Here is a 25,745-nt window from a genome sequence, read left to right as displayed (position 1 = left end):
TACTCTAGTAATTTTTTATTTGGACTTTATACAATGTAAATATTATCCATGTAATTTATATATTAATAAAATGGAATAGGATATTGTGACACACAAATAATGTTACTACGACCATATCTTAATCGTTGATTTCCGCCAATTAACGGTTATTATTTTTTAAATCAAACTCATTAATTAATTATTAATTCGCAATAAATGATGACCGTTGATTGACGGAAATCAACGGTTAAGATGTAGTCGTAACATTGTGCGTAACATTATTTGTGTGTCACAATATCCTATCCCCGTAAAATTTCGTATAAAGTTTGTATTCTCCTGATGGATTTGGATTGTAAGGTTTTATAATACTAGTTAAGTGGAATTGAGGACGCATGAGGCCTAATTAAGAAAAAATAATATATCAAATTCACTAATTTATTATAGAACATAAAAAATTTAAAATCCAAAAAAATAATTTCTTAATTTCATTGTAAAGATATGAACAAAAAATATAAACAAGAACTTAAAATGGAATTATTTTTAATCATAATTTAATATTATGATTTGAGATTAAATCAATAAAAACACAAAAATAAGACCTATTTAGAGGGTAATTTACCGGAACCGCTGGTGTGGTACGATTTTTCAAATGATTGCTTGAAACAATGTTGGCAGTGCCAAAACCAAAAAGAAAAAGATCAAAACAAAATTCCCATTAGGACCTAAACTCCTTCTTCCCAAAGCCACCCTTCACAAAATCTACTATTCTCTCTCTCTCTCTCTCTCTCTCTCTCTCTCTCTCTCTCCTCTCCTCTCTCTCTCTCTCTCTGAAATACCCCAATCTCTTTCTGCAATTTCCTCACTCATAGATTCTCTTCCTTCTTTTCTCATGCTCAGCCCTCGTTCTCCGTCGCGCTAGCCGCATCTCGTTTCTTCGCCGGTGAAACCCCGCCGAAGATCACCGCGGCGGTTCCGCGGGATTTTCTAGGGTTTTCTGACTGTTCCGTTTCCCCTACTCACGACGCCGTTTCTCAATTTTAGTCATTCTGTAGCATCGACGAGCCGTCATGGCTCCTGCTCGTCGACGCGGAGCGAACAAGGCCAAAGCGAATGGGCACTTGAGTCTCGGCGATCTTGTGCTCGCTAAGGTCAAGGGCTTCCCAGCTTGGCCTGCCAAGGTGTGACTCTGTTCATTGAACTTTTTCTTATTTCTCGTTGAACACTGTAATATTATTGATGTTTTCACCTATGAATATGTGTCTGTTGCGATGCAAATCTTTTTGCGTGACACTGCTGATTAGGTAACGTCATTATCTAGTTATTAGTACTTGGATTATTAATGGGTAAGCGTAGCTTTCAAGTCCTTTGTTTTGTCGCTTAGTTTGTGAAATTGCACAGATGAGGGATTTTACATTATTAATGTCTGATGTACTTTGCATTTACTTCGGGTACAGAATTTGATTAGTTTGTGAAATTGTTAGGATTTTTGATTAATTTGATCTATCCTTCAAGCATATCTTTGATGCTCCTGATGTACCTACTCCTTTTAAGATGGGAAAAAATGGGACTTAGATTGCATAACCATAAAAGAGTGGGTAGAATAGGTAAAATGAATTGTATTTTTTTTTCCCTTTTTAGTAAAAGATGTACCGAGTCTCCGTACTCTCCGGGAGTACTGAAGATATTTTCCTATCCTTCCCTTTCTGTGATATTTCTGCATTGCTATATGGTTACCAGCTTAAGGTAGTTGAACCTTCAGTTATTGATACTGTGGTTACTGATTTTGTTGCTTCTTTGTCGTCAGATAAGCAGGCCAGAAGATTGGGATAAACCCCCTGATCCGAAGAAACATTTTGTTCAATTCTTTGGTACGAAAGAAATGTAAGCCAGTCTGACCTCATTTCTCTTGTAACTAACATGTAGCTAAAATGTATGTGAACGGCTAGGTTGTCTAGTAACCAGTGGCATGGTGATAAGTTCTTTTGGAGTGCTTTTAATAACTCATAATTAAAAGAAGGACTATTATGTGAATTAGTCAAGAGGAACAACATTAAGTGTAATGTATGTAATATAGTTTGGAGGTGGAAAGATGGTACAAATGCATGGCTGGAATTTCGGAAATAATACCCTTGCACTTTTTGCTTTACTGTTTATCGAGTGGCAATCTATTATGAGTGTTTGCCTTTTGATAGTTGCTGGAGATTTTTCTTTGGCACACCAACTGATGAAAAGTTATATTGAAATTAAAAAATACAATGTAGATGTGTGTAGTGTATTGTAGTGTTCCAAGAACAGTATCCTTAGTAGTGAAACTGAAACGACAACGACAAGCTTCCAATTAATTCATTATTATATAATTCTGGACTCCATTTTTGAATTTCCTTGTTGGTACTTTATTACATGTTTTTGTAAAGAACAGCAGTGGTAAAGGTTATAGTAAGGAATAATTGTGGTTTCAAGATTGATGATACGAGGTGTCTAATTGGTGAACATAAATAGTTGTTTCCATTAATTACTTGTAGTGTATACTTAGCCTTGCAATCTACCGAGGATCAACTTATCTAAAAGCTTAACTTGTTAGATGGAGGCCCTATAATAGTTTTTTATGTCTAACACTTCCACCCACGCAAAGGCCCTTTGGGCTTAAAGCCTTGATAATGCACATGCCCATTTTTTTTACTTTATGCTGAAATTCAACTATAAAAACTGGGAGTGGCAAGGATGTAATTTCTAGTCACTTTGTGTTTGAGGCTCTATCACTGTATCAAAGATCAACTTTCCTAAAAGTTTAAACTTTTACGTGGAGGCCTAGGAATGGTTTTGTATCTGTAACATTGACTGAATGGACTTTTAAGGTTATGGATCTTAAGAGAGAGAAATATATAATGTAGCTGTAGATATTGTTCTGTCACAATATATTCCTTTCTGTAAAATGTGGGAATCTTCTGTCATGATCCATGCGGGTGGTAGTGCGGAGATGACTTGACTGTGAGAGTGAGGCTTAAACAATTTATGCCTCAAAATTTGGGTTTAGAGCTAGTGTAAATTAGTTACAGCACTTGTGGTATTTATGGCTCAGTATCTTACTCTCTCTTTTCCTTGTATTAAGTTTTAAGGGATGGAGGGGTTGGAGCCTGTTAGGCTCCCAAACTAAGTTCCCTGGCCCTTGACTGAAAAGAAAAGGATATGTAGGTTGTATACCTGATGATTTTGATGGTCATAATTAAATATTAATTCTTGATAAGCAAATATTTGTATAGATCTTCCTGCATCTGTGTTTGCAAATATTAATTCTTGATTAGCAATAGCCTAATAGAAAATTTGTTGATGATGGACAAGTGATCTGAGAGATTTTTCAGTGTTAACTGAATTTTTTGAGATTGCATCGTTCTTGCAAAGGGTTTTGAGCTGTTGACCTTCATCCAAATATCTGGGTAATCTGATTTGGTGATTGCTCTGATGGTTTCTGCTTTGTTTCCTTCTTGTTTATTTATTTGTTTATTTTAATTAGATTGATTGTCTTGCATTTTATTTTCTTACAATTGCACTTATGTTAACTTCTTTTCCTTCGCAGAGCTTTTGTTGCCCCTGTGGATATTCAGGCATTTACCAGTGAGGCTAAAAATAAGTTGTCTGCTCGGATTCAAGGCAAGACAAAGTACTTTACCCAAGCTGTGAAAGAAATCTGTGCAGCATTTGATGAGATACAGAAACAGAAGGCTAGTGGTTTGACTGATGACACTGATGATTCTCGTATGGGTTCAGAGGCTCCTTCTGTTGATGGGGTAGTGGGTAACCTGAAGGATGTCAATGATGCTGCGGTATCTAATGCCGAAAAAGATAGCATCTACATGGGTAATGTTGACTCTAATATGGAGCACTGTGTGCAGAAAAATGAAGAGAGTGATAGCCAAGATGAAAAACACTCCGTATCTGGCCATCCAAATGAAAGTTCTTCTGTTTCGTCTCCTGTGTGCAAAAGTAAATTATCCATTGGTTCAGAGCTAAAGAATAATGCTACCAAATCTAGTCTTAAAGGTGCAAGTAACGTTAATGATTTTGGGCAAGGTGATAATGGACATAGTGTTTCGACAAATGGGAGCAAGACAAGAAAGCTTGTTACTGGTTCAAAGAGGAGAAGTGAAGCTGCAGATGCTAGAAATAGAAATGGTGGATCATCTGCAGGAACATTTTTGAAGGAGGGAAACTCTACTGGTGGTGCTGATCTGTCGAGGTCTGGAGAGACATTGAAAGGTAGAATAAAAGGGAAAAATGCATTTGCTATTAAGTCAGATTCCCCGGATACTCTTAAATCAGACTTTAATGGTAATACTGGAGAAAAAGATAAGAACTTGCTAAAAGTTAAAACAAGTCTTGAGGTAAAAAATGAGTTGCAGGAGATCTTGTTTGATTCTGAGGAGGCTGATGGTAAAAATTCCAGTAAGCGAAAGAAGACCCAACTTCATTCAAAGCATAATGTGGGAGCAAATGAATCATTACATGCTTCCAAGAAGTTGAAGCGTGCAGACGCCAAAGATGACTTACCTTTAGGTTATCACTCAAAAGATGTGAAAAGTGCTTTATCTTGCTCTACCGTTGTGGAAGACAAAGCATTTAAAAAATCAGAGTTGAAAAGGTCCGCTTCAAATTTGAAAACAGAAAAAAGCTTGCCATCAAAGGGTCAAATTGGTGTTGTAGGTTCTGATGATTCTGTCCTTGAGTTGCTACCAGGGACCAAACATCATAGCCTAGCTCAGCAAGCTACACTTGATTCTGCTAGTGTTGCTTCTGATGAGAAAAAAGAAAGAAGTTCTCTTAGACTGAAGGTTGATGCTGATAATGTTATGATGAAACAAGTACAGAGGAAACGCAGAGCTGTTTGCCTTTTTGATGATGATGATGATGATAAACCTAAAACTCCTGTTCATGGAGGAGCTGCAAAAAGTATGAAGTCACCTTTTGTGTCAGAAGTCAAGAAGATAAAAATTGCAGAGTCAGAGAAGTCTGATGTTGCTCAGCTGGCTCACAGAAATTCTGGTGAACTTGATGATATCCATTTGAAAGAACCATCTTCTCAATTACGTAATAACACTTCATCAATTAGGCAGTCTCTAAAAGATAAAGCTGATGAAGTAATTCCTGTACATGTTCCTAATAGTCCTGATAAATTAGATGCGAAGCAGCTGCCCTCCAAGGTGGTAAAATTAAGCTCTGCCTCTCCAGTAAAATCACCTCACTCAGCAACAAAGTCAGAAGCTGAACGGAATAAATCTTCCAAACCTTTGCTTAAAGTTTCCAGTAATGCTACTCAAAAGAAGGCTGATCACGTTTCTTCAAAGTCTTCCCATAATCTCATCTCCTCTCAGAATCAAGTTGCAACTCATAAAAAGAAGCCTGCATCTTCAGCAGAAATTTCTAAAACTATTCCAAAGACATTGGTGCAGACAGTTGAAGTTCATGCCTCAGCAGTTGGTTTTAAGGAGTCTGAAACTCTACATGTTGATAGGTATATGTTCTTTTCACTCTTCTTGTTTCCTTTGGAAATATTTAATGATCCTTTTCCCTACCTGTCTTGTTTATTTTATTTCAGATTGGAGGTGGGCATGGAAGAAAAAAGTAGTATATATACTGGTTCTGGGACTCCTGAATCTGCTAAAACTATGAAGCATCTTATTGCAGTTGCCCAGGCAAAAAGGAGACAAGCTCAATCTCATTGTCTTTCTTTTGGCATTCACAATGTTCAGGGGGGGACCCCTAGCCCCTCCTCCATTCAGCCATTTCTGTCTGTCTCTAGCAATTTTGTTCAGGTGGATGTGGAGGGTGTTTATGAGCACACAACATTGGCTTCTCCAACAACTAATGAACATCACTCTGCATCTCGAAGTCAACTTGATGCTGATGAAATTGAGGAAAGAAGAGTTAGTTCAGTGCAAAGGGGTCTAGGAGGCTCGCTGAGTGGTGGTACTGAGGCTGCTGTTGCTCGTGATGCTTTTGAAGGGATGATTGAAACTTTGTCAAGGACCAAGGAAAGTATTGGGCGTGCAACTCGTCTTGCCATTGATTGTGCTAAGTATGGCATTGCCAACGAGGTCTGCTCCATTACACTATTTGTATTTACAAAATTATGGAACAGATAATGACTTTCCCCCGCCTAATTTTCTTTTCCAAGCTATATGAACCATTATAGGCTATAGGTAAGAATATAAATAAATACTATTATAGTGTTAAAAAAATGTCTTAATTTTATTATTTGGTCTTTCTTTAAAAAAAAATTGATGAGTTGTGCTGGAAGTGTGAAACTGGTTGGTATCCCCTAAAACAGAGTTGTCAGTTTAGTTGGAAAGGGAAGCTCAGCCTGTGGATAATTGCATAAGGCTATACCTTAAGTTTATTGATAATAAAGGTCTTTGAGAATTATTCTGTGTTACTAATATAGGTAAGTTGTAAATTAATTACTTGGACTATTAGTTTACTTGTGTGCCTTTTGGGTTAAATCTTGCTTATATTATTGTGATGATAAACTTTTATTTGAATTATAGAAAATCTTGGAGTAGGAATGTCAAGGATCCATGGAAGATAAGGAATGCACCTTGTTTTGTGTGCTTTATATTTAGTTAGAGAACATTCATTGAAATGTGAATATAGTTCTTAGATGTTATATTTTTGGTACTAATTTAAGCAGTTATGTTGAATTGGTGGTTACTGTACCTACAGTGGACTTAATTCTGTGTCCTTGTGTTCAGGTGGTTGAACTTCTCATCCGAAAGCTGGAAAATGAAACTAGTTTTCATCGCAAAGTGGATTTATTTTTTCTTGTTGATTCTATCACCCAGTGCTCGCATAATCAAAAAGGTAGGTGAAAATAATAGAGAATCCTTATCTATCAGCTTTTATTATGGGTATTTTGGTTTCCCTCTCCATGGCATCTATATCTCTAATTCTAGAGGACTATTTTAGGCATTGCAGGAGCCTCCTACATACCTATAGTTCAAGCAGCATTGCCACGTCTTCTGGGTGCTGCTGCTCCCCCTGGACCTAGTGCCCGTGAAAATCGCCGTCAGTGTCTAAAGGTCAGCCCTTTTTTTCTTTTGTGTTAGTAACAACAAAATGAATTTTAGAAAGAAGCAGAGTAGAACTAGGGGGAGGACACAAGACAGCTTCCAAATCAGAAAAAGAAAAGAACAAGAAAGAAAAAGAAACAATCAATAATACAACAAAGCTACCCTGTTTCTGTGGATATCAGTAAAGGTAACTGCCTGGATACTGTCATGAGCTCACTAGTGAGAGGCCATAAAGACAACCCTATCCTAGAGTGGAAGTAGGGTACAAGGAGTGTAAAAGCCACGCATTACCACCAATTTTTGCACTCCTCTTTTTTGTCCAAAAACATTAGAACAAACCTGGAGATGCTGGTCCTATGTGAATGGGCAACACTAGATTCATCCAGCGCCCTAAACGACTTATTCCAAGGGAAATTAGCTACTTACAGTATAGAAATAAATGGACTGCTGTTTTGAATTTGAAATGCAAATAACACAAATGTCAATGTAAAGGGTGTATGGGGCATATGAATATTCTACATATCATTTTATATTAAATATATTGAGTAAATGTTGTACAACTGTGCATACATACCACTTGGCCTTGTTTTAGATTTCTAGATGGGCTGGTTAGGAAGAAGCCTCTAAAATGAAAGGCGATTTTGTTTAAATAAGTGCATGAAGGTGTTTACTTTTTACAAGGAGGAATGCTGTATGTTAGGTGTACATCATATTTGTTTTATTTTCTATTTTGGGTGGCTTACAGGTTTTAAGGCTGTGGCTTGAAAGGAAAATTTTACCTGAATCAATTCTTCGCCGTTACATGGATGATATTGGAGTTTCTAATGATGATATGGCAGTTAGCTTTTCTCTCAGGCGTCCATCTCGAGCAGAGCGAGCTGTGGATGACCCAATTAGAGAAATGGAAGGCATGCTTGTCGATGAGTATGGAAGGTCTGTCAGTCAATTCTTTTGTCAAATTTTTAGATTGACTGCTTGTCTTAAATTATTTAAATTTGTGTTCTTTTTCATTTATTATAAAGTTGCTGATCATTTTTGTAAAATTAATTTATCCTTACTTAAACCAGGAGAGACAGTAAACTCTGAATTCTTAAATGAGGCAGCAAATAAACTGCAAGTTTGAATAGATTATTTTTGTAATTACTGAATGACAAAAAAATTTGACAGTAAGGTGCACATAAAGGAAAAAAATTGAGATGCGATTTAATAAACTGTAAAATACACACAATGAAAAAAAGAAGTGGGCCAATTGTTTCTGTTAAAAGTTTTGTTAATTCACTTTTATAATTTGAGGCAAGTTTACCAAATTTAAATCCTGGTTAAGAAATTTTTAAGTCAAAACTAGTTTCATACATTTACATAAATTTAAACTGATTTTAAATCATATTTGAGTGTTTTAAAAGAATGGTTTTTTGCTAGTTTTTTTTTCATGTATTTTTTGGTGAATCATGTTTGAACTCCAAATAAAATAGAAATAGTGGGAGGGTGAAATTTCAAAACTTTTGATTAAGTAAATTGTAGGATATTTTCCTTAAGTTAAAACTAGTTTGGCTTAAAAGCTAACTTGTGGCTTGACAAATTTAAAATCATCTGATAGTGGCTGCATTTTTGCATCTCACAGCATTATCAAGCTTCTGATAATCACATGTGACATGCTTTGCCATTGCATTGGTTTTGAATATTGAAGCATGGACACTTGATGGAGAATATATAAAAAGTAGAGTTCTTATATTAGTGGCATGGCCCAGCTCAACATGGTGGTGGTCAGAAGTATTTACTCGTATACTTCCCTTCCAACATAAATAGGAGAAAATAATAATAATTTATTTTATCTATATTACTTTAGAATGGTATCTCCCCTTTTGAAATTAAATTTTTATTATTTGATCAATGAATTACTTAAAAGAGAGGAAAAAAATGCCCTTCTGATTTATTAAGTTCACCTGTTATGCTATCATCTTACAGTTGCAATATGCTCGTTTAAATTGTTAACAAAATATTAAAACAACATGAATAGGAGAAATAATCAACATATCAAACAAACATGTGCAGATATCACCACTCCCCATTAAATCCTGACTAGTGAGGGTAGTGGTGTGAACAATTTTTGTATACAGCCTTATCCTTGTATATTTGCAAAAGAGGTTGTTTTCCGGATTCAAACCGTGGCCTTTCAGTCACAAAGGAGTAGCTTCACCACTGCCCCGGACTTTCCCACTTAAACATGTGCAGATATCATGATACATAAAATTTTCATCTTGACTTTGTTATTATTGAATGTGATATGAATTTTGTAAGATGGGTTATGGTTCAGTATCATATGATAGGGAGATAGAAAGTGTAGATGGTTTTTTAATAAATTGGCGCTGGTTTGCATTTCCGGATTTTACTTGACTGGACTTTTCGACATGAAACTTGACTGTTTATTTGTTGTTGTCTATTCCATTACCATTCTATTTGTTTTAAAGAGTAATTTCTATTTCTGATTCATGTTATACTCCTGGATGTTGTATATCAGCAATGCTACATTTCAGCTGCCTGGCTTTTTATCTTCTCATGCATTTGATGAAGATGAAGATGAAGATGATTTACCAATCAATTTGTGTAAGGATATACAAGATGCATCTCCAGCAGATCCCTTACTTACCCTTGGAGAATCAGAAACTTCTACTGTTACCCCAAATGACAAGCGTCATTGTATCTTGGAGGATGTGGATGGTGAGCTAGAAATGGAAGATGTTTCAGGTCACCCGAAGGATGAAAGGCCTGTATTTTTTAACAGTTCTGATGACATTGATTTGCAACTTCAGGGCTCAGACAGGAATTTTGATCCAACTTCAAACATTTCAGCAGAAATGTCGGCTACTCCGGAGGGTTCTCCTCCATTGCCACTCGATTCACCTCCTCCACCCCCACCTTTGCCTTCTTCACCTCCACCACCTCCTCCTCCATCTTCTCCATCTCCTCCCCCACCCCCGCCACCCCCAATATTGCAACCTCGTCCTCCTCCTTTACCACCGGCAGCCGCTCCAGTGTCATTGCTTTCTCAATCATCTGGACCATCCCGGCCTTCGCTTCCCTCCCAGTCATTAATGCCGCCTCAGCCATCGCATCAGTCTTCTCCACAGTTGGGGTATCAGCAGAATGTACCTCATGACTTTAGTTGCACAACTAGTGTAAGACTTTTTCTTTTGATATCACTTGTTTTTTATGGATTTGTTTGAGTTGCTGATGTCAACAAATGCAGTCCTCTATACAGGGTAACCAAATAGTTCAAATGGCTGGAAATTCTTTTCCTGGAGGTCACAATAATGCTGTTGTAAAGAATGAAATATTTCCTCAGCCATCTGCTTTTGCCCCAACAGCAGGCTGCAGCTCCCAGGAACCTTCTGGTTTTAACCCTTCAAGGCAATTAGAATACGGACAGAATGATATATATCTAAATGCTCAAGTTCCTCAACCTAACCATCAATTTCAGCCCGGTAACCCTTCATTTGCTCAGAGACACGGGCATCCTGCCCCACCCCAAAATCCATCAAATCAGTACTCATATCCAAATCCTACAGTTCAGCAACATCTTCCACATTCATTCCATCCCTCCTTCCCTTTACCGTCTCTTCCAGATGGCCGGAGGCAATTTGTTGCTGATGAGCAATGGAGAATGTCATCGAGTGAATTTAATACAAACAATCAACATGGTATATGGAGAGGGAGAAATCCTTCATGCCCTGGTCCACCCTTTGGGCAAGAAGGTATGTGTAGTTATTTGGCTTACCATTCTAAATGTCTTTTATATTAAAATATGGTTTGTTTTAGAATATTCATTATATGTATGTCATTCCTGAAGTTAGTTGTCAGCTCCTTATGGAGATTCCCATCCATTTATTTATTTTTTAATTTACCATTTTTTTGGTGATTCGAGTAAAAGCTTTGTAGATACAGTAATGTTATTGGTATTTTGTGTTGTTTGCAACAGCAATCTGAATGTTGTACATAAATGTTTTGTTTTTATAATGGTGATGAAGGTCATTTTCGGCCATCACTGGAAAGACCCCCGGTAAGCAACTTAGGTTTTCAGCGAGTTCCAAGCAACCTACCTGCTGCTCCAGTATCAGGTGACTTTTGCTAAATTCTTTACTGCTTTAATTTTTTTTAACACTCTTCTTTTACTCCCTTTGAGCTTCCACTTGTTAAGACACTACATTTTATGGATCATACTCATGATTTCTTTCTTCAGGACATGGTGTTCCTCAGATGTTGCCTTGTAGGCCTGACGTTCCTGCTGTTAATTGTTGGAGACCCACTTGAATTTGATTGGAGTCTTCTTAGTATTAAGTAAGGTTTTTCATTTTTATTTTATTTTTTGTTTTTAATATGTTTTGGAAGGATTGCACTCTGCAATAATGGTTTAATTGTTCAGCTGAACTATAAGTTACAATAGGTGGTTGTTCTTTGATTTTCTGCTTGTGTCCCCATTGACTAAAGGTGCATGACATATACGACCTTGTTTAAGAGTTTTTCTATAACCTCCTAAAACATCTTCCTAGTGCTTAATCATGAAAGAAAAGTAAGAGTAGTCAATAATCACTATTAGTTAATAAAGAAAATATTAATTAAAAAAGTAAATGCGGTCAATATATATTATCTTGTGAACGTAAAAAAACATTTAATACTTTTAGTAATTAGGAAGATTGGTTGGGAGGATTAGAATTATTGTTAAAGAATTCCTAGGCCTCTAAAGACTCACCTGAAGTTGTGGTGTTGGAAAATATTGGGTGCACATTAAAAAATTGGCCAACTGCTGGAGAATTCTCTGTGGTTGATCTTCTTTTGGAAATTCTTTTGGTCTTTGTGTATTTGGACAGTTTTGATATGTATGTATGTATGACTGGAGGAGAATGAGAACTTCTTTGAGATATGTTGTTCTCCTTGTTCTTTTCTTTTGCTGTTTTCCTCTTTCTATTAGTATCCGTCTTCTTTAATAAAAAAAATACGAAAAGGAAAGAAAAGGCTACATATAGCATTCCTATAGCACATGACAATATGACGCGATTGAAGTATAAGATGCCTTGCAAATTTTTCCTTTTTTTTTTTTTTTCAGAAAAAATTATGAACTACTTGCGGAGTGGGACATTTAAAATAATTTTGACTTTGGATTTATCAGAGTTCTGAGATGAACCCAACTGTCAAACAAGCCTTAACAGGATTGAAAATTTTCCACTTCATCTGCAAAACTGGTGGATATGGAATATCGGTTACTGTGTTCATGATTGTAGGGAACCTTTTTCATGGAGCTTTCCAAAGTTCAAACTTGAATAGGTTAATTCTTTACGTGGGGAAGAAATGGATTTTGATTATTATACCTCCATGTGCATGAACCAAATTTCTTTTAGAATAAGAGGTTTTAGGTTATTCAACTTACCTGTAGCATCCTTGTGTCAACTTTTATTCAAGAAAAATTTGTAATCACTCTTGATATTAATTATGACTGCTTGTTATCTTTCAGTGGTGTTGCTGGTGGATCAACACGCTGAGGTTACACATTGTGCTTCAAAGTTAGATTCGCCTGTGTAGTACATACAACTAACCTGTGAAGAAAATTTTGAAAACTTGTGGAGGCTTTTGGAAGGATTGTGTATATTGTAATTTTTCCTGACAATGTATCCCAGGAACATTTGCTTCCGAGTTTAGGCCCATGTTTCTGACTTGGTTAGTTTATCTGTTTCCCATCCCTTGTAATTATTACATAATATCTATATAGAAAATTAGAAATATATTTCAATCACTCGTTAACTATAATAAATAAATTTTAATTTTATCTTTTTTGGTTTTCAAATTTTTTTTTCTTGCTTGTTACATTTTCTTAATAAATAGTAGCATGTTTTAGTGACTTGAATGCCTATATGTTATAATCTTTCTCTATATATGAAGTTAGTTTTGGAGCTCTTTGGGGTTCTAATTATTTTTGCCATGTCTATCAAAAAATTGAAGAAAAAAAAAAGGAATAAAAAAAGGATAATATGCGGTGTGATGTTAACTTCGTTTTGCTTTAATTTTATACAACTAATCATAGTTCCTTGTAAAAATTATGCATTCATGCACACCACCTCTTTCTCTCCCTCTCTCTCCTCAATCCCATCCATGGGGTGCCAATTAGCATCTAAATTTTCGTCAATTTTCAAAATATTTGTCTGGAAAATAATGCCCAAGCTTGATTTCTGTAGTGTGAAACACTGGGAAATAACTATATAGTTGGAAATGCAAAATCAATATGTTCAACTGCAAGTTTATATCTTTTTTTTTTTTTTAGTACAGAAGTTTATATCTCCTATGGGTTTTGTGAATTTAGTATGAAATAGTCTTCTTAATGAGTCTTTTAATATTCCTTTAATATTTTTATCTTATTATTGTGTTCGGGATGAGGATTGTTAAATTTCTATTTTTATTTTATTTTATTTATTTTTTTCCCTTAATTGAAAATCATATACATGAGATGAAATCAGAGTACTCAGTCACGAGTGATAACCCAAAAACCCATAGTTGCCCCTCGTTTTCAGTTTTCGAAGTATTTCTTTTTTCTTTTTCTAGATATTCTCGTGATTTCCTGTCTGTTTGTTGCATCGCAAATATTAAGGGTTTGAAATCCTTCTTTCTTGATCATTCACGCAAAAAAACCTGACCTTTGTTTCAAACTTTGACGTGTGATCCTCTGGCATCGTTTCCAGCAAAGCGCGGCTTTTTCTGGCAGCCCACTGTTAGCCGGAGTCCTCTCCTAACCTGCGCGCATTCCAACAAACGTCCTTTATGCAAGTCGCTGTTGATTTTGTTCAGTGTTGACGCAGCTCTGTTTACGCCTTCCTGTGTGGCAGGTCTCTATTCGTTTTGTTTTTTTCTGTGTTGTGCAGTGTGCTCTTCACACTTCATAGTTCCTCATATTCCATTAATTTTTTTGTCGCTTCCCTCTGTTTTGTCTATTAATTCCGTGGTCCTTTTTTATGGTGGAAAGTTTGGGAAACTAGATGTGTGCAAATATAATTTCTATTCTCTCTCTCTCAGTTAACCCGTCCAAACTTTTTTTTTATCGCATTAGGGGTTCTAAAGAATGTTCACTTTTTCGAGTAATTTATGACGGGTAGAGAGACTAATGATTTTTAATACCTTCATCAGCCTTCACTTGATTTTATTTTTTATTTATTTTTGTGTGTGTATTTTTATTAGCTTTGTTTTTAGTTTTTTAGTCATCTCCTAATTGGGTAGGTTTCCTTCTTGACTAGCCCATTCAGGAATACAAAACTCCTCCTAATGTCAAATCTTTTTTGTCTGATCACTGCTACATGATTGAATTAATACCAATATGGATTTTTGTGTAAGGCTAGTTTGTGAATTGGCTAATTTTCTTTTGCATTGTTCATGGCAAATTTTAAGGGTGCTTCTGCTTATGGAATAGGGTTCTGCTTATGGTGATCACTTCTGGGGTTTTTGCATTGTCTGATCACTGTTACATGATTGAATTAAACCCAATGTTATGGAGTAGGGTTCTGCTTATGGTCTCTTTTTGGGGTTCTATGCAGTGTTGAGTTCCCTTCTGATAGATGCAGAATTGAACAATTTTTAAAATATGTGGCTCTTACGTTCATTGTTTTCTTTTAGTATCTTTGTTGTTTGAGGGTATCTTATCCTCTCCCCTTGTTCTATTTTACCCTTCTCTTCAACAATTTTCTTTTGTCGTTTTCTTTAAAGAATGCTAATAGGATCATTATTTTTTGGACACGATGTATGATAGGAATTCTGGATTCCAGGGAAAAACGTACCTGTCAACCCCTTATTTTTATGATGTAACAATTATTTTCATTTGTTCAGTTTGGTTACATGGTTGCTGAAATGTACCTGTCTGTGAACATTCCAGGATTTTAAGAGGTCTGAGCTTGGATTACTTGGTAATAAATGTTTATAGAAATTTCTAGAGGCTGAAATTCTACATGAAGTAAATCGATGCGAATGATCTACTGAATAAAATAAGTTAATCATCTCAAACAATTCTGCAAAGTTCTCAATAAGAGCGTGGTAGTAGAGTTTCAACCCTTTTGTGAGATCGTATAATAATGAGAAGGATTAGCTGCTTTTGTATATCATGTACTTTTCAAATGCTGCTTCTAAAATTTAGTGAGAGAAGGCATATAACAAATAGGTGATGTCCATTGCATTTCTCATTAATTTTATTTTATTTTATTTTTTGAAATTGTGTTGTGTATGTTTGTGTTTGAAGGAAAAAAGCACAAGTAGCTTCTAACAGAATATTTGAGAGAAATTTTGGAAGCTACTTATGCTTTTATCTTATAAACATAAAAGAATGCATGAGTAGTTATACATAAAGAAATACTATTAGCGTCTGTAACGCCCGACCGCTTCAAGAATCAATGACTATCCCCATATACTAACACGAGACTTTTCAGTGTGCTTTTTCCTCACTCGCACACTTCTCGAGAAAATTTCCCAGGAGGTCACCCACATCAGAATTGCCCCAAGTCAAGCACGCTTAACTATCGAGTTCTTCCGTTCCAGGCTACCGAAAAGCAGATGCATCTTGTTAGTATAGGTAGTACCAATTAATTCTTATAAGCTAACCCAAACTGTGCAGTCTCATACCTGCACAACCTTTGGAATCCCTCTCTTTCGAGTGTCGATTCGATTCATTCATGCATGTAACCCCCCGCTGGAAGCCTGTCAGGAGCCGCTCATTGTCCGTGTCTCTTTGCACCGGCGATCACTTCCCGTCCTCGTCAGCGCTCGGGATGTTACATGCCCAACAGCTTCCGCCTGGTTCGTCCTCGAACCACACCGTACTGGATGAGAGGCCCTGCTCTGATACCACTTGTAACGCCCGACCGCTTCAAGAATCAATGACTATCCCCACATACTAACACGAGACTTTTCAGTGTGCTTTTTCCTCACTCATACACTTACTGGGAAAACTTCCCAGGAGGTCACCCATCCCAGAATTGCCCCAAGTCAAGCACGCTTTTCTTCCGTTCCGGGCTACCGAAAAGCAGATGCATCTTGTTAGTATAGTGATGCTCACCGGCAAGTGTACCGATCGCACAAGTAATATAATGATAAGTAAAGTATCGTCTCCGCAGGGATTGTGATCGTATATCAATTAATTGTTCCTTTCAAGAATGGAAGTGTTCAAATGGTTTTGACAAATATTGTCGATTGGTTTGAAATTGAGAACTGAAAATAAAGACTTGTTTTTGAATTTTTAATTATGAGAAAAAGACAATAAAAACGAGAATTGATTTGAAAAAAATGAGAAAAGTATTGTAGCTAGAGCGCACTTGCCTTATGATCCCCACTTATTACTTTGGATTGATTTACAACATTAATTTATAAAATTACTCGGATAAATTATTATCTAAAATAATTAGTTAAATCTCAATCCCTTGGCAATTTAATCCTTTAATCCCCAATTAGAATCCTAATCCCTTAGCAACCCCTCATGAAAATTAAGCGATGAACTCTATAATTTAGGCATCCGTAATTCAATACACATCTATTCCTAGCATGCATACGAACCGTTATCCTACTCCCTTTCAGGATGAAAACCCCAATATCCCTATATGGGGTTCTAACCCTCAGACTATTATCAACTATTAGAGTGATCAATTCTAATAAAGAAAATATAAAATACGAACAGAGTAGAGATAAAGATAATTATATAAACGAGCAATTGTAAATCAATCCGCGTAACAAGGGTTCACGTAGGGTTTGTGACCCTAACTACAATAAAAAGAACTAGCCAAGCATAATCATGGCTAAAAATAATCCAATATTCAAAAGCATAAAATTAAAGAGAAAAGAGAAGAAGAACTTGATCCCAGGATTCCTCTCGGAGTTCTGTCGTCGTCTCTCTTCAGAAGAATAGATCTGAATACCTAATTCTGTCATATGGATCCTATTTATAATCCTCTTTTCTTCCTTCCAAAAATACCCCCACGGCAACACGATATTATTTTCCCGCAAACCGGCGCCAGTTGGCACCGGTTTGGCGCCACTTCGCGCCGCGCCTCTGTGCAAAATTGCAAAGTCGGAACCGAATCTTCGTAACATGGTGCCAGTTGGCGCCATCCTTCACTTTTTGGGCGCCACTTAGCGCCACTTCTTCACTTCCTTGGCGCCATCTTGCGCCACTTTTGTGTGGAATTGGCGTGGTGGCGCTAGTTTGCGCCATACAAACTAGCGCCAATTTCCTGGACTTTTGTACTATGCAACATGGTGCTACCTTGCGCCACTGTGGTGCCAAGTTGCGCCATTTCTCTGGACTTTGGCCTATGCGACATGATGCAACATGGAATTTTCCTGTGTGTGGAGTCGCGTCAACAGGCTTTTTATAATTTGTAATTTTTTACTCCTCTTTTTCCATTAAAAACACAACCAAAAGGTGAATATTATTGACATAGAAAGAATCAATATAAATAGCAAATATGTATTTAAATTGCTCTCTTATGACCCAATTCTTATCAATTTTAATACTGAAAAACCACACTTGCCAGAGGCACATCAAATCATTCCCAGATTTAAACGTTGCTGTCCCCAACAATGTACAAGACTCAATCCAGGAAATATTTAATTAATCCAACATAACATTCCATAGATACTCTCAGACTCAACATCATAAACTCTCAATAATGTCATCAGCTTCTTAAATATGCAAGTCTACATTGATTACCCCTTACACAGATAATAATAATATTCACTCAACACTCAGTGTTTAAGGGTATCATGAGCACTCAATTACTCAAAGCTATAACACTACCATAAGCTTGATCATATTCTAAAAAATTCTTAAAAATGAAGAATCAAATACATGCATCAATTGATCTAAGGGACTTAACAGGTTGTAACTTGGCCGAGGTAACAGGTAGGAAAATATGGATAGTAGTTCAAACAACAATGAGATTGAAAAACTAAATTTATTTCACTTTAACACATTCAACTCAATGATTTTGCTCCACTAACATTCCCACAGAATTTCGGGAATTAATTCCTTCCAGCCACCTTTTACTCTTTTCTCTTTTTCTTGCTTTCTTTTCTTTTTCTTTTATAACGGCATAGATGAATTTTTCATCCCTTAATTACTTGACCTTTGTGGAGCTTACCTCAATTTCTTTATTTATTTTTAACACATTCAGTGATTTAATCTCAATCAAGGTAAGTCACATGGACATAGGCTAAGCCATAATATCAGGCACATGTTATTTATCAACAAATAAGTTCAAGCTCAAAGGGGCTAGCAAGGGAAAATTTCATAAAGGTGGGCTATTTTGGCCATAAGCTAATAAGAACAAAATACCTTTATCATATCAATCAATGCATGCATAACAGAGAAACTGATCAAGTTCTAGAGTATTACAACAGTGAGGCCTCTCCACAAAAATTTCAGTGTTTAGGCTCAAACCTCACAGTTATGGTATCAATGCAGACTCAAGAAAATTGACCTCAGACATTATCAGAATTTCACAATATTAATTCAGACAAACGAGCAATCATGCAATCCAATTATGCCTATGCAATGTCATGCCAGAAAGTCATACAATATATTCCAAGAATTCAGTCAAACACATTAACTATATAAGCACATTTAAACATGAGAATTGCTTGAAACAAATTTTTTTTTTTTTTTTAAATAAAAATAAAGAGCACACAAAATACTAAAAAAAATAACTAAGAAATTTAAAAGAGTTAGAATATCTCCCCTGATAGAAGAATTGCAGTTCTAAGGTGCAAGCCTACCATTCCCAGATTTAGAGAATTGCTGTCCTCAGCAATAATTAAACCACAAGAAAGAAGAAAAACATGCACAATGGAACAAACAGTGGCATATAGGATAAACTATAATGCGCACATTAAAACATCAGAGAAAAATATACCAACACAAAGTAACTAAAAAAAAATACAAAACAGAAAAATAAACTAATATACAAAATCTCCGTCAGCAAGGAGATGTAATCAACCCTCCATGTCATCCCCCACAGCAGCGTGGGATGACTCAGCAAATGGAAGATCCGGTGGTACGGGATGCTTTGGTGTATGAGACCACCATTCCCAAATTTGCTCCAAACCATGAAGCCATGTTAAGAACTCTTTGAAGCTTTGATTTTTCTGAGAGATAGAGTCTCGGTGTCTCTTGTCAAACTTCAGCTCCTGGTGTCTCTTCCAACTCGTCCAACTAGTATCAAAAAGTTTGACCACCTCCTTTCTTAGTACCTTCTTCAGTATAGGATGACGCCTCCTTTTGAGTTTCTTCCCAGGTTTGTCATCATCTTTCAGAGTTTGAGGAATCTTCTTCAATTCCACTTTTGAGGTACTATTTTCTTTGTAATCGTCTGCTTTTTCAGGTATCTCAACCGCTACATTTTTTTCTTCCTTTAAGACTTCAAGACTAAAACAATCGTCTTTGTGAGAAGACTGTTTTAAAGAATCAAAGACATGAATAGTAACGGTTTCATCATTCATTCTTAGCTCGAGCTTCCCGTTTTCAACATCAATCAGTGCTCGAGATGTAGCTAAGAAAGGTCTACCCAGCAAAAGAGGCATCTCAGCTCCCCCTTCCATGTCCAGCACCACAAAATCAGCAGGAAAGATGAACTTGTCCACCTTCACAAGAACATCTTCCACTATTCCACTATACTTCCTTATGACTTATCAGCAAGTTGAAGAGATGCCAAAGTAGGCCTCAACTCGGTGATCCCCAAGGATTACAAATAGAAAGGGGCATCAAATTAATGTTAGCCCCAAGATCACATAATGCCCTGCCAATTTTGGTGTTGCCAATTTCAATTTGAATATTGAAGCTCCCTGGATCACTCAGCTTGGGTGGAAACTTCTTCTGTATTATGGCACTACACTCCTCAGTGAGTGTTACAGTTTGGCACTCTTGCAGCTTATGCTTTCTTGATAACAAGTCCTTCATAAACTTGGCATAATTGAGCATGCAAGCCAGAGCTTCAGCAAAGGGAATGTTGACATGCAATTTCTTGAATATACCAAGAAATCTGTCATAATGTTGCTTCTGAGCATCCTTCTTGAATCTTTCAGGATAGGGTGCCATGGCCCTCACATATTCGGGACTCAATTCATGCTTTTTCTTTTCCACTGGCTTCACCACTTCAGCAGGTTTTTCAATTTCTTTTTCTTTTTCTGGCTCACCTGCAATGTCTAGCTTTTCTTTAACCTCAGGAGATGGAAGTATTTTTCCACTTCTAATTGTGATGGCCATACAATCTTCCCTCGGATTGGTGACTGTGTTACTAGGGAAGGTGCCTGGAGTTCTATCAGCAATTTGCTTAGTCAGTTGGCCAATTTGAGTCTCCAAATTTCTGATAGAAGCCTGTGTGTTCTTGGTATTGGCCCCTGTCTCCTCCATGAAAGCACTAGAGTGTTGAGCCATCTGTCCCACTAGCTTCTCCAATTCAGAGGGTTCCTTAGCTGGAATTGGTGGAGGCTGCAGATAATTGTTAGAACTATAATCAAGACCACCTCCTTGACCTCTCCTCTGAAAATTGCTATTTCCAGAAGGGAAATTCTGATTCCTCGGACTGTTTCGTGGCGGAGATCTTTGATCATACCATACCCCATTCACCTGCACTTGTTGAGGGGAGTCAGAAGATAATATAGATGAACAGTCATTGGATTCATGGTCACCCTTGCAGTACTCACAAACTACTGAAGCAGCTTGGGCTTGGACACTAGCGAGTTGCATCTTGTCAAGCCTCGATGTTAGATTTGCCATTTGCTATGATAACAATTTATTTTCAGCTAGCACTGCATCATTATTGTCCAGGTGAAGAATACCTCTCTTAGGCTTAGATGACAACCCTTCATTTTCATTGGCAGCCATTCTTTCAATCAATGTAAGAGTCTCATTTGCTCTCATCGATTTGATGCTACCACCTGCTGCACCATTCAGGACCATCCGGATTTTCGGTTTACAACCGTTGAAGAAGATCTGAACCTGATCACCATTGGTCATGGGGTAATGAGGGCACCTCCTCATTAGATCTTTGAAGCGGTTCCAGGCTGCTCACATAGTTTCACCCTCAGCTTGAGTGAAATTGGTGATATCATTCACCATTTGATTGTACCTCTCCATTGAGAAGAATTCAGCAAAGAACTTGTTTGATAACTAGCGCCAATTCCCTGGACTTTTGTACTATGCAACATGGCGCTAACTTGCGCCACTGTGGTGCCAAGTTGCGCCATTTCTCTGGACTTTGGCCTATGCAACATGATGCAACATGGAACTTTTCTGTGTGTGGAGTCGCGTCAACAGGCTTTTTATAATTTGTAATTTTTCACTCCTCTTTTTCCTGTAAAAACACAACCAAAAGGTGAATATTATTGACATAGAAAGAATCAATATAAATAGCAAATATGTATTTAAATTGCTCTCTTATGACCCAATTCTTATCAATTTTAATACTGAAAAATCACACTTGCCAAAGGCACATCATATAGGTAGTACCAATTAATTCTTATAAGCTATCCCAAACTGTGCAGTCTCATACCTGCACAGCCTTTGGAATCTCTCTCTTTCGAGTGTCGATTCGATTCATTCATGCATGTAACCCCCCGCTGGAAGCCTGTCATGTCCTATACCAGCACAATCTCTGGAATCCCTCTCTTTCCGGTGTTTTTCGATTCATTCATGTACTCCCGCCGCTGGAAGCCTGCCAGGAGCCGCTTCTTGTCCATGCCCTTGCGCACCGGCGGTCACTCCCCGCCCTCGTCAGTGCTCGGGATGTTACAGCGTCCATATTTGTGTAATTTATATTAATTACTTTTGCAAGCAGTTTTTGTCTTTTTGAGTAGCACAAGCGCTAGAAGCTTTGCCTTTCTACAATGGAGTTCTTGTTATCATTAGCGTAGGAAAGTTTGAATTAATGGTGCTCAGGATGCCCTTGTTTGTTGTTAGAATGCCCCCCTTCCCCCAACCAAGTGTTTTTGACATTAAAAGAAAGTTAAGATGCTCTTTTTTCTCCGAACCTTGCTTTTCAGTTGGATTTATAAAATCACAGTCGCAATGTTAGCATTTCATGGTGTGTACCTGATTTTAATGTTGATGACATCTTATGTACTCTCTGAAGATTTTTAGTCCGGTTTTTGGGTACAATCACATATAACGATTTGTTCTGTTAATCTTCCTATATTGCTTAGGAGGAATTCTGAGTAACTTAACTATTTCAGGTTTTGGCAAAACAAAAGAAGATGGTGATCACTTTCTCATGTTTTGATTGTGATAACTTAACAAGAATAAGGTCAAATTTCATCAGATACAGAGAATGCCGATCATTGAGGTAAATATTGTCACGGAATTTCAGAACAGATGATGCTTTAGTCTTGTACTTTACTGACTTCAAATACTATGCCAGGGCATCTATAGTTGAAAGCATAGTTCTCATGGACGTTTTGAGAACTACAGTAAATTATTTGTGATAGGTTTAACATTTGTTGTACATTACATTGTCTAGGTTGTTTTCTTGTACTGTGTAATGTTTGCATCTCCATACAGTTAGTTCTTAGTTTTTCTGAATTCTTACAAGCGAAAGTTGAACTAGGAAGTTGTCATTAGCTGCATAACTCTTATCTGGTTAATGACTTTGGTCTGTGTCTACCTTAGCCATATGATTATCTATTTAAGAATGATGATATTGACCATGACTTGCCATGAGAGCTAATGCACAATCTGTCGTCATAAGTACCTTGTCATGTGTTTATATCTGCTTTTCCATCTCTCAAGGTTGGCGGAGAGGTTCAATATGTTTGGAGACTCGTACTTTATTAATGAAAGCTTGACAAGAGTAGTATCGTAAGTAAAATGATTTAATGATGGGATATTGTGGGCCGTAGGAAAAGTTGGCTGAGACAGATAACACGGATGAATGATTAAGATAGTCACTAAATTCCTGAAACCCTTGTGTTGTGGGAGTTTATTTCTAAGGCCTTTGTGTGTGCGCGTGTGCTAACGTTTTCCATAATGTCTTACTTTTGAAACATCTGATCAGTACATCAACTTCGATTGCCTGTTCACCACACGGATTTCAATTGATGGATTCAGTGGCACATATTAATACTATATATTTGAGTAAAATTGCCTGGGATTTGGTATTTCTGACTATAAGTTGGGATTAATTGTATCGTATCCTTCGTATAGATGACATACTACCAATGAAGGTATTATGAACCCTCAAACAAACTGAGAAATCATATGAAAGATTGAAAGAGAAAGAAGGAATCTTTATTGATGATCGAGTATCAATATGAAAAGGAGAGAAATCTCCCACCGTGGCAATGTTCTGTTTTCTCAATGCTAATAGCTCTACTTCCTTCTACCCTCTCCTTTTTGAGCTAAAACCCTTGTCCTTCTAATCTCTTTTAACTAACAAGCTAATTGTTCTAACTAAATTTTGATACTCTGCTGAAACTAAATGTTAATATTTAGGATCAGAAGGGAAAGAGTTGAGGCTATGCTTGCATATTTTGGAATGTTATGCAAGTCTGCTATTCGTTTGAAATTGATTACCATAATTTGCTCAAACCTATGTAAACAAAAATTCTGACACTAAAAGATGCTATACTGCATGCATGATATTGTACTTGATTTGTGCTTCTTTCAAGGTTGTAAATGATCTGAAGCAAACTTTTTTCAAGCAATTATGCTTAGTATATATTAGCATTGCTGTCGTCTAAATCAAATACGACTTTGAAACTAGGCATCATTTCGTTTTTGTGTGCGCGATTGTGGGTTTTTTTTGAAATTTTTTTAGGGATGTGTAAGATGTTCATGGCAAAACATAATTTCCGATTGTCACTATAAGCCATATTCTTTATAGTTTTAATTTTCATGAGACCGTAACTCTTTCTTTCGCATATTCTTGTTTGCTTCTATATATACATTTGCTTCTTTCACAATTTCATTCATCTTCCTTGGTTGGAATCCATTCTGATTATATCACATTCATATATTGGTCGTTGTTTTATTTTTTTTCCTCCTTTTCGGGAGACTGTAAAGATTAGATCTATACAGCATGTATCTTCACAATAAATCAAACTTAGCAAATTCTCTCTCTCTCTCTCTCTCTCTTCCATGTATCTACTTGGTAGAGTACGTTATGTCAAACTCAATTTTTTCTAGATTACTAATTCGTCAAACCTGAAAGGGTTACCAACTTGTGGGTTGGACTTGGTATAAACCTGAAATTTTGGTTCATCAGCATAATTGAAGAAAAGTGGAAGATGGGATGCTAATGCTCTATCGGGCAGCACTCAAATAAATTATCTTAGTTTAAATTCAATTCTAATCAAGGTGGCACTTTGAAAACTGAATATTTTCATATAATTCTTATAAAATTTTCTGGGCAGTACTAAAATAAATAGTATTATTTTTAGTCATTACATTAAAATATCCATTTGTCATCATTGAAAGTTACCAACATAGTATGTTTTAAGTAGTAGCAAAATATGGACTTCAGGAGTTCTTTAAGAGATCAAGTTTGAGTCTAGTGGGAAGGATCCATTCTACACGAGGGAAGGAACTTAAGACAGACAATATCAGTGGGAAGGATCAATATCATTACTTCCAGCGATGATTATTATTTTTTTATTAAGTACAGGGAAAAAAAATGCACTTCAGTTACCCCTTAAAAATGTACTCTAGACTGCACATATATCTTTTATGTTATTATAGTCGAAATTAAAATGAATTGATTAATGTATCTAGCATGTTCATTCTTTTAGTAAGAGATAATTTCATTTAACAAAAGATTAATATAATTTAGGAGCTCAGATAAGTTATGGGCATAATTTGTGTTATTAAAATAGTAATAGATTTAATAGTTTTGTATTTCTTATTTTAGGGATGTAAATAATGTCAATATCTTACAAAATTTATTTGATAATTTATGTCGTATAAGGTTAGTTTGTGGACATAATTTGGAAAACCTCAAGAAAAACTGGCATCTACGACAGGATGGTCTCGAGATACTACAGAAATAAGGGAAGTGTAATACTTGGATAATGCGAGCCGGGTGATCAAGTTTATATACTCTTCACGCTGTTGGGTTTGTTTTTTGGATGATGCTTGGCGGCGAACTTGTCTATGCATGTAGATGTAGTTTTCTTCATAGAATGTTTGGGAGTTGGGGCTCCTCTTTAAAAGAACAAGAGTGGCAGAGCTTCCACTTCAACTTTTACGGTAAAAATATGTATGCTTAAGTTAACTTTTGAATAGTCCCACCAAAAAAGAAAGAAAAGAAAGTGATTTTTGAATGTGGGTAAAGTAAATATCTTTTTTTTTTTTTCAATTTTATTCAACATGATAATAATTTATTGTAACTGTCAGCATCTTAATTACTTTACCCTTAGTTTCCAAATTATAATGCGTTTTATCTTATTTTAGACAGTTTCTATAGTATTACTGTGAACATGATGTGCTTGATGATTACCTAATTGCTTACCCAAATACCCATTTGCCAATCCAAGCCTTGCAATGCAGTTATTATCCTGGCTTCTACAATGGGCACAATATCAGAACCTTCCATAATATCATCTCAAAATCCGTTACCAAAACATAAAACCTGTTTCTTTTGCATCTTTGCATAATAATATAAACATCCTCAAAAATAAAAAATAAAAATAAATAAAAAATTT

General features: G+C 36.4%; 1 protein-coding gene across 6 annotated transcripts; it reads left to right on the top strand.

Annotated features, from left to right (window-relative positions):
• The first annotated feature begins 707 nt into the window (after window positions 1-707).
• Window positions 708-25,404, top strand: LOC133306385 (ENHANCER OF AG-4 protein 2). 6 transcript variants are annotated; one of them, XM_061506695.1, is made up of 14 exons: window positions 708-1,157; window positions 1,784-1,860; window positions 3,554-5,485; window positions 5,570-6,068; window positions 6,723-6,831; window positions 6,937-7,049; window positions 7,786-7,973; window positions 9,559-10,216; window positions 10,288-10,792; window positions 11,066-11,155; window positions 11,278-11,375; window positions 12,547-12,749; window positions 22,284-22,393; window positions 25,065-25,404. In XM_061506695.1, the coding sequence occupies exons 1-11, from the start codon at window positions 1,047-1,049 to the stop codon at window positions 11,346-11,348; spliced, it is 4,353 nt and encodes a 1,450-aa protein (XP_061362679.1). In that variant the 5' UTR covers window positions 708-1,046; the 3' UTR covers window positions 11,349-11,375; window positions 12,547-12,749; window positions 22,284-22,393; window positions 25,065-25,404. The 6 variants fall into 6 exon arrangements, with proteins under 6 accessions (XP_061362679.1, XP_061362678.1, XP_061362677.1 ...); XM_061506694.1 differs by having other exon boundaries at window positions 25,015-25,404; XM_061506693.1 differs by having other exon boundaries at window positions 25,010-25,404.
• Window positions 25,405-25,745: the final 341 nt, after the last annotated feature.

This window comes from Gastrolobium bilobum, unplaced genomic scaffold (genome assembly GCF_033153095.1).
Source record: "Gastrolobium bilobum isolate Gb01-03AN ecotype WA unplaced genomic scaffold, APGP_CSIRO_Gbil_v1 utg10835, whole genome shotgun sequence".
NCBI classification, from domain to species: domain Eukaryota; kingdom Viridiplantae; phylum Streptophyta; class Magnoliopsida; order Fabales; family Fabaceae; genus Gastrolobium; species Gastrolobium bilobum.
Note: the sequence above shows the minus strand (reverse complement) of the source record. Positions and strands in the feature narration are given on the sequence as shown.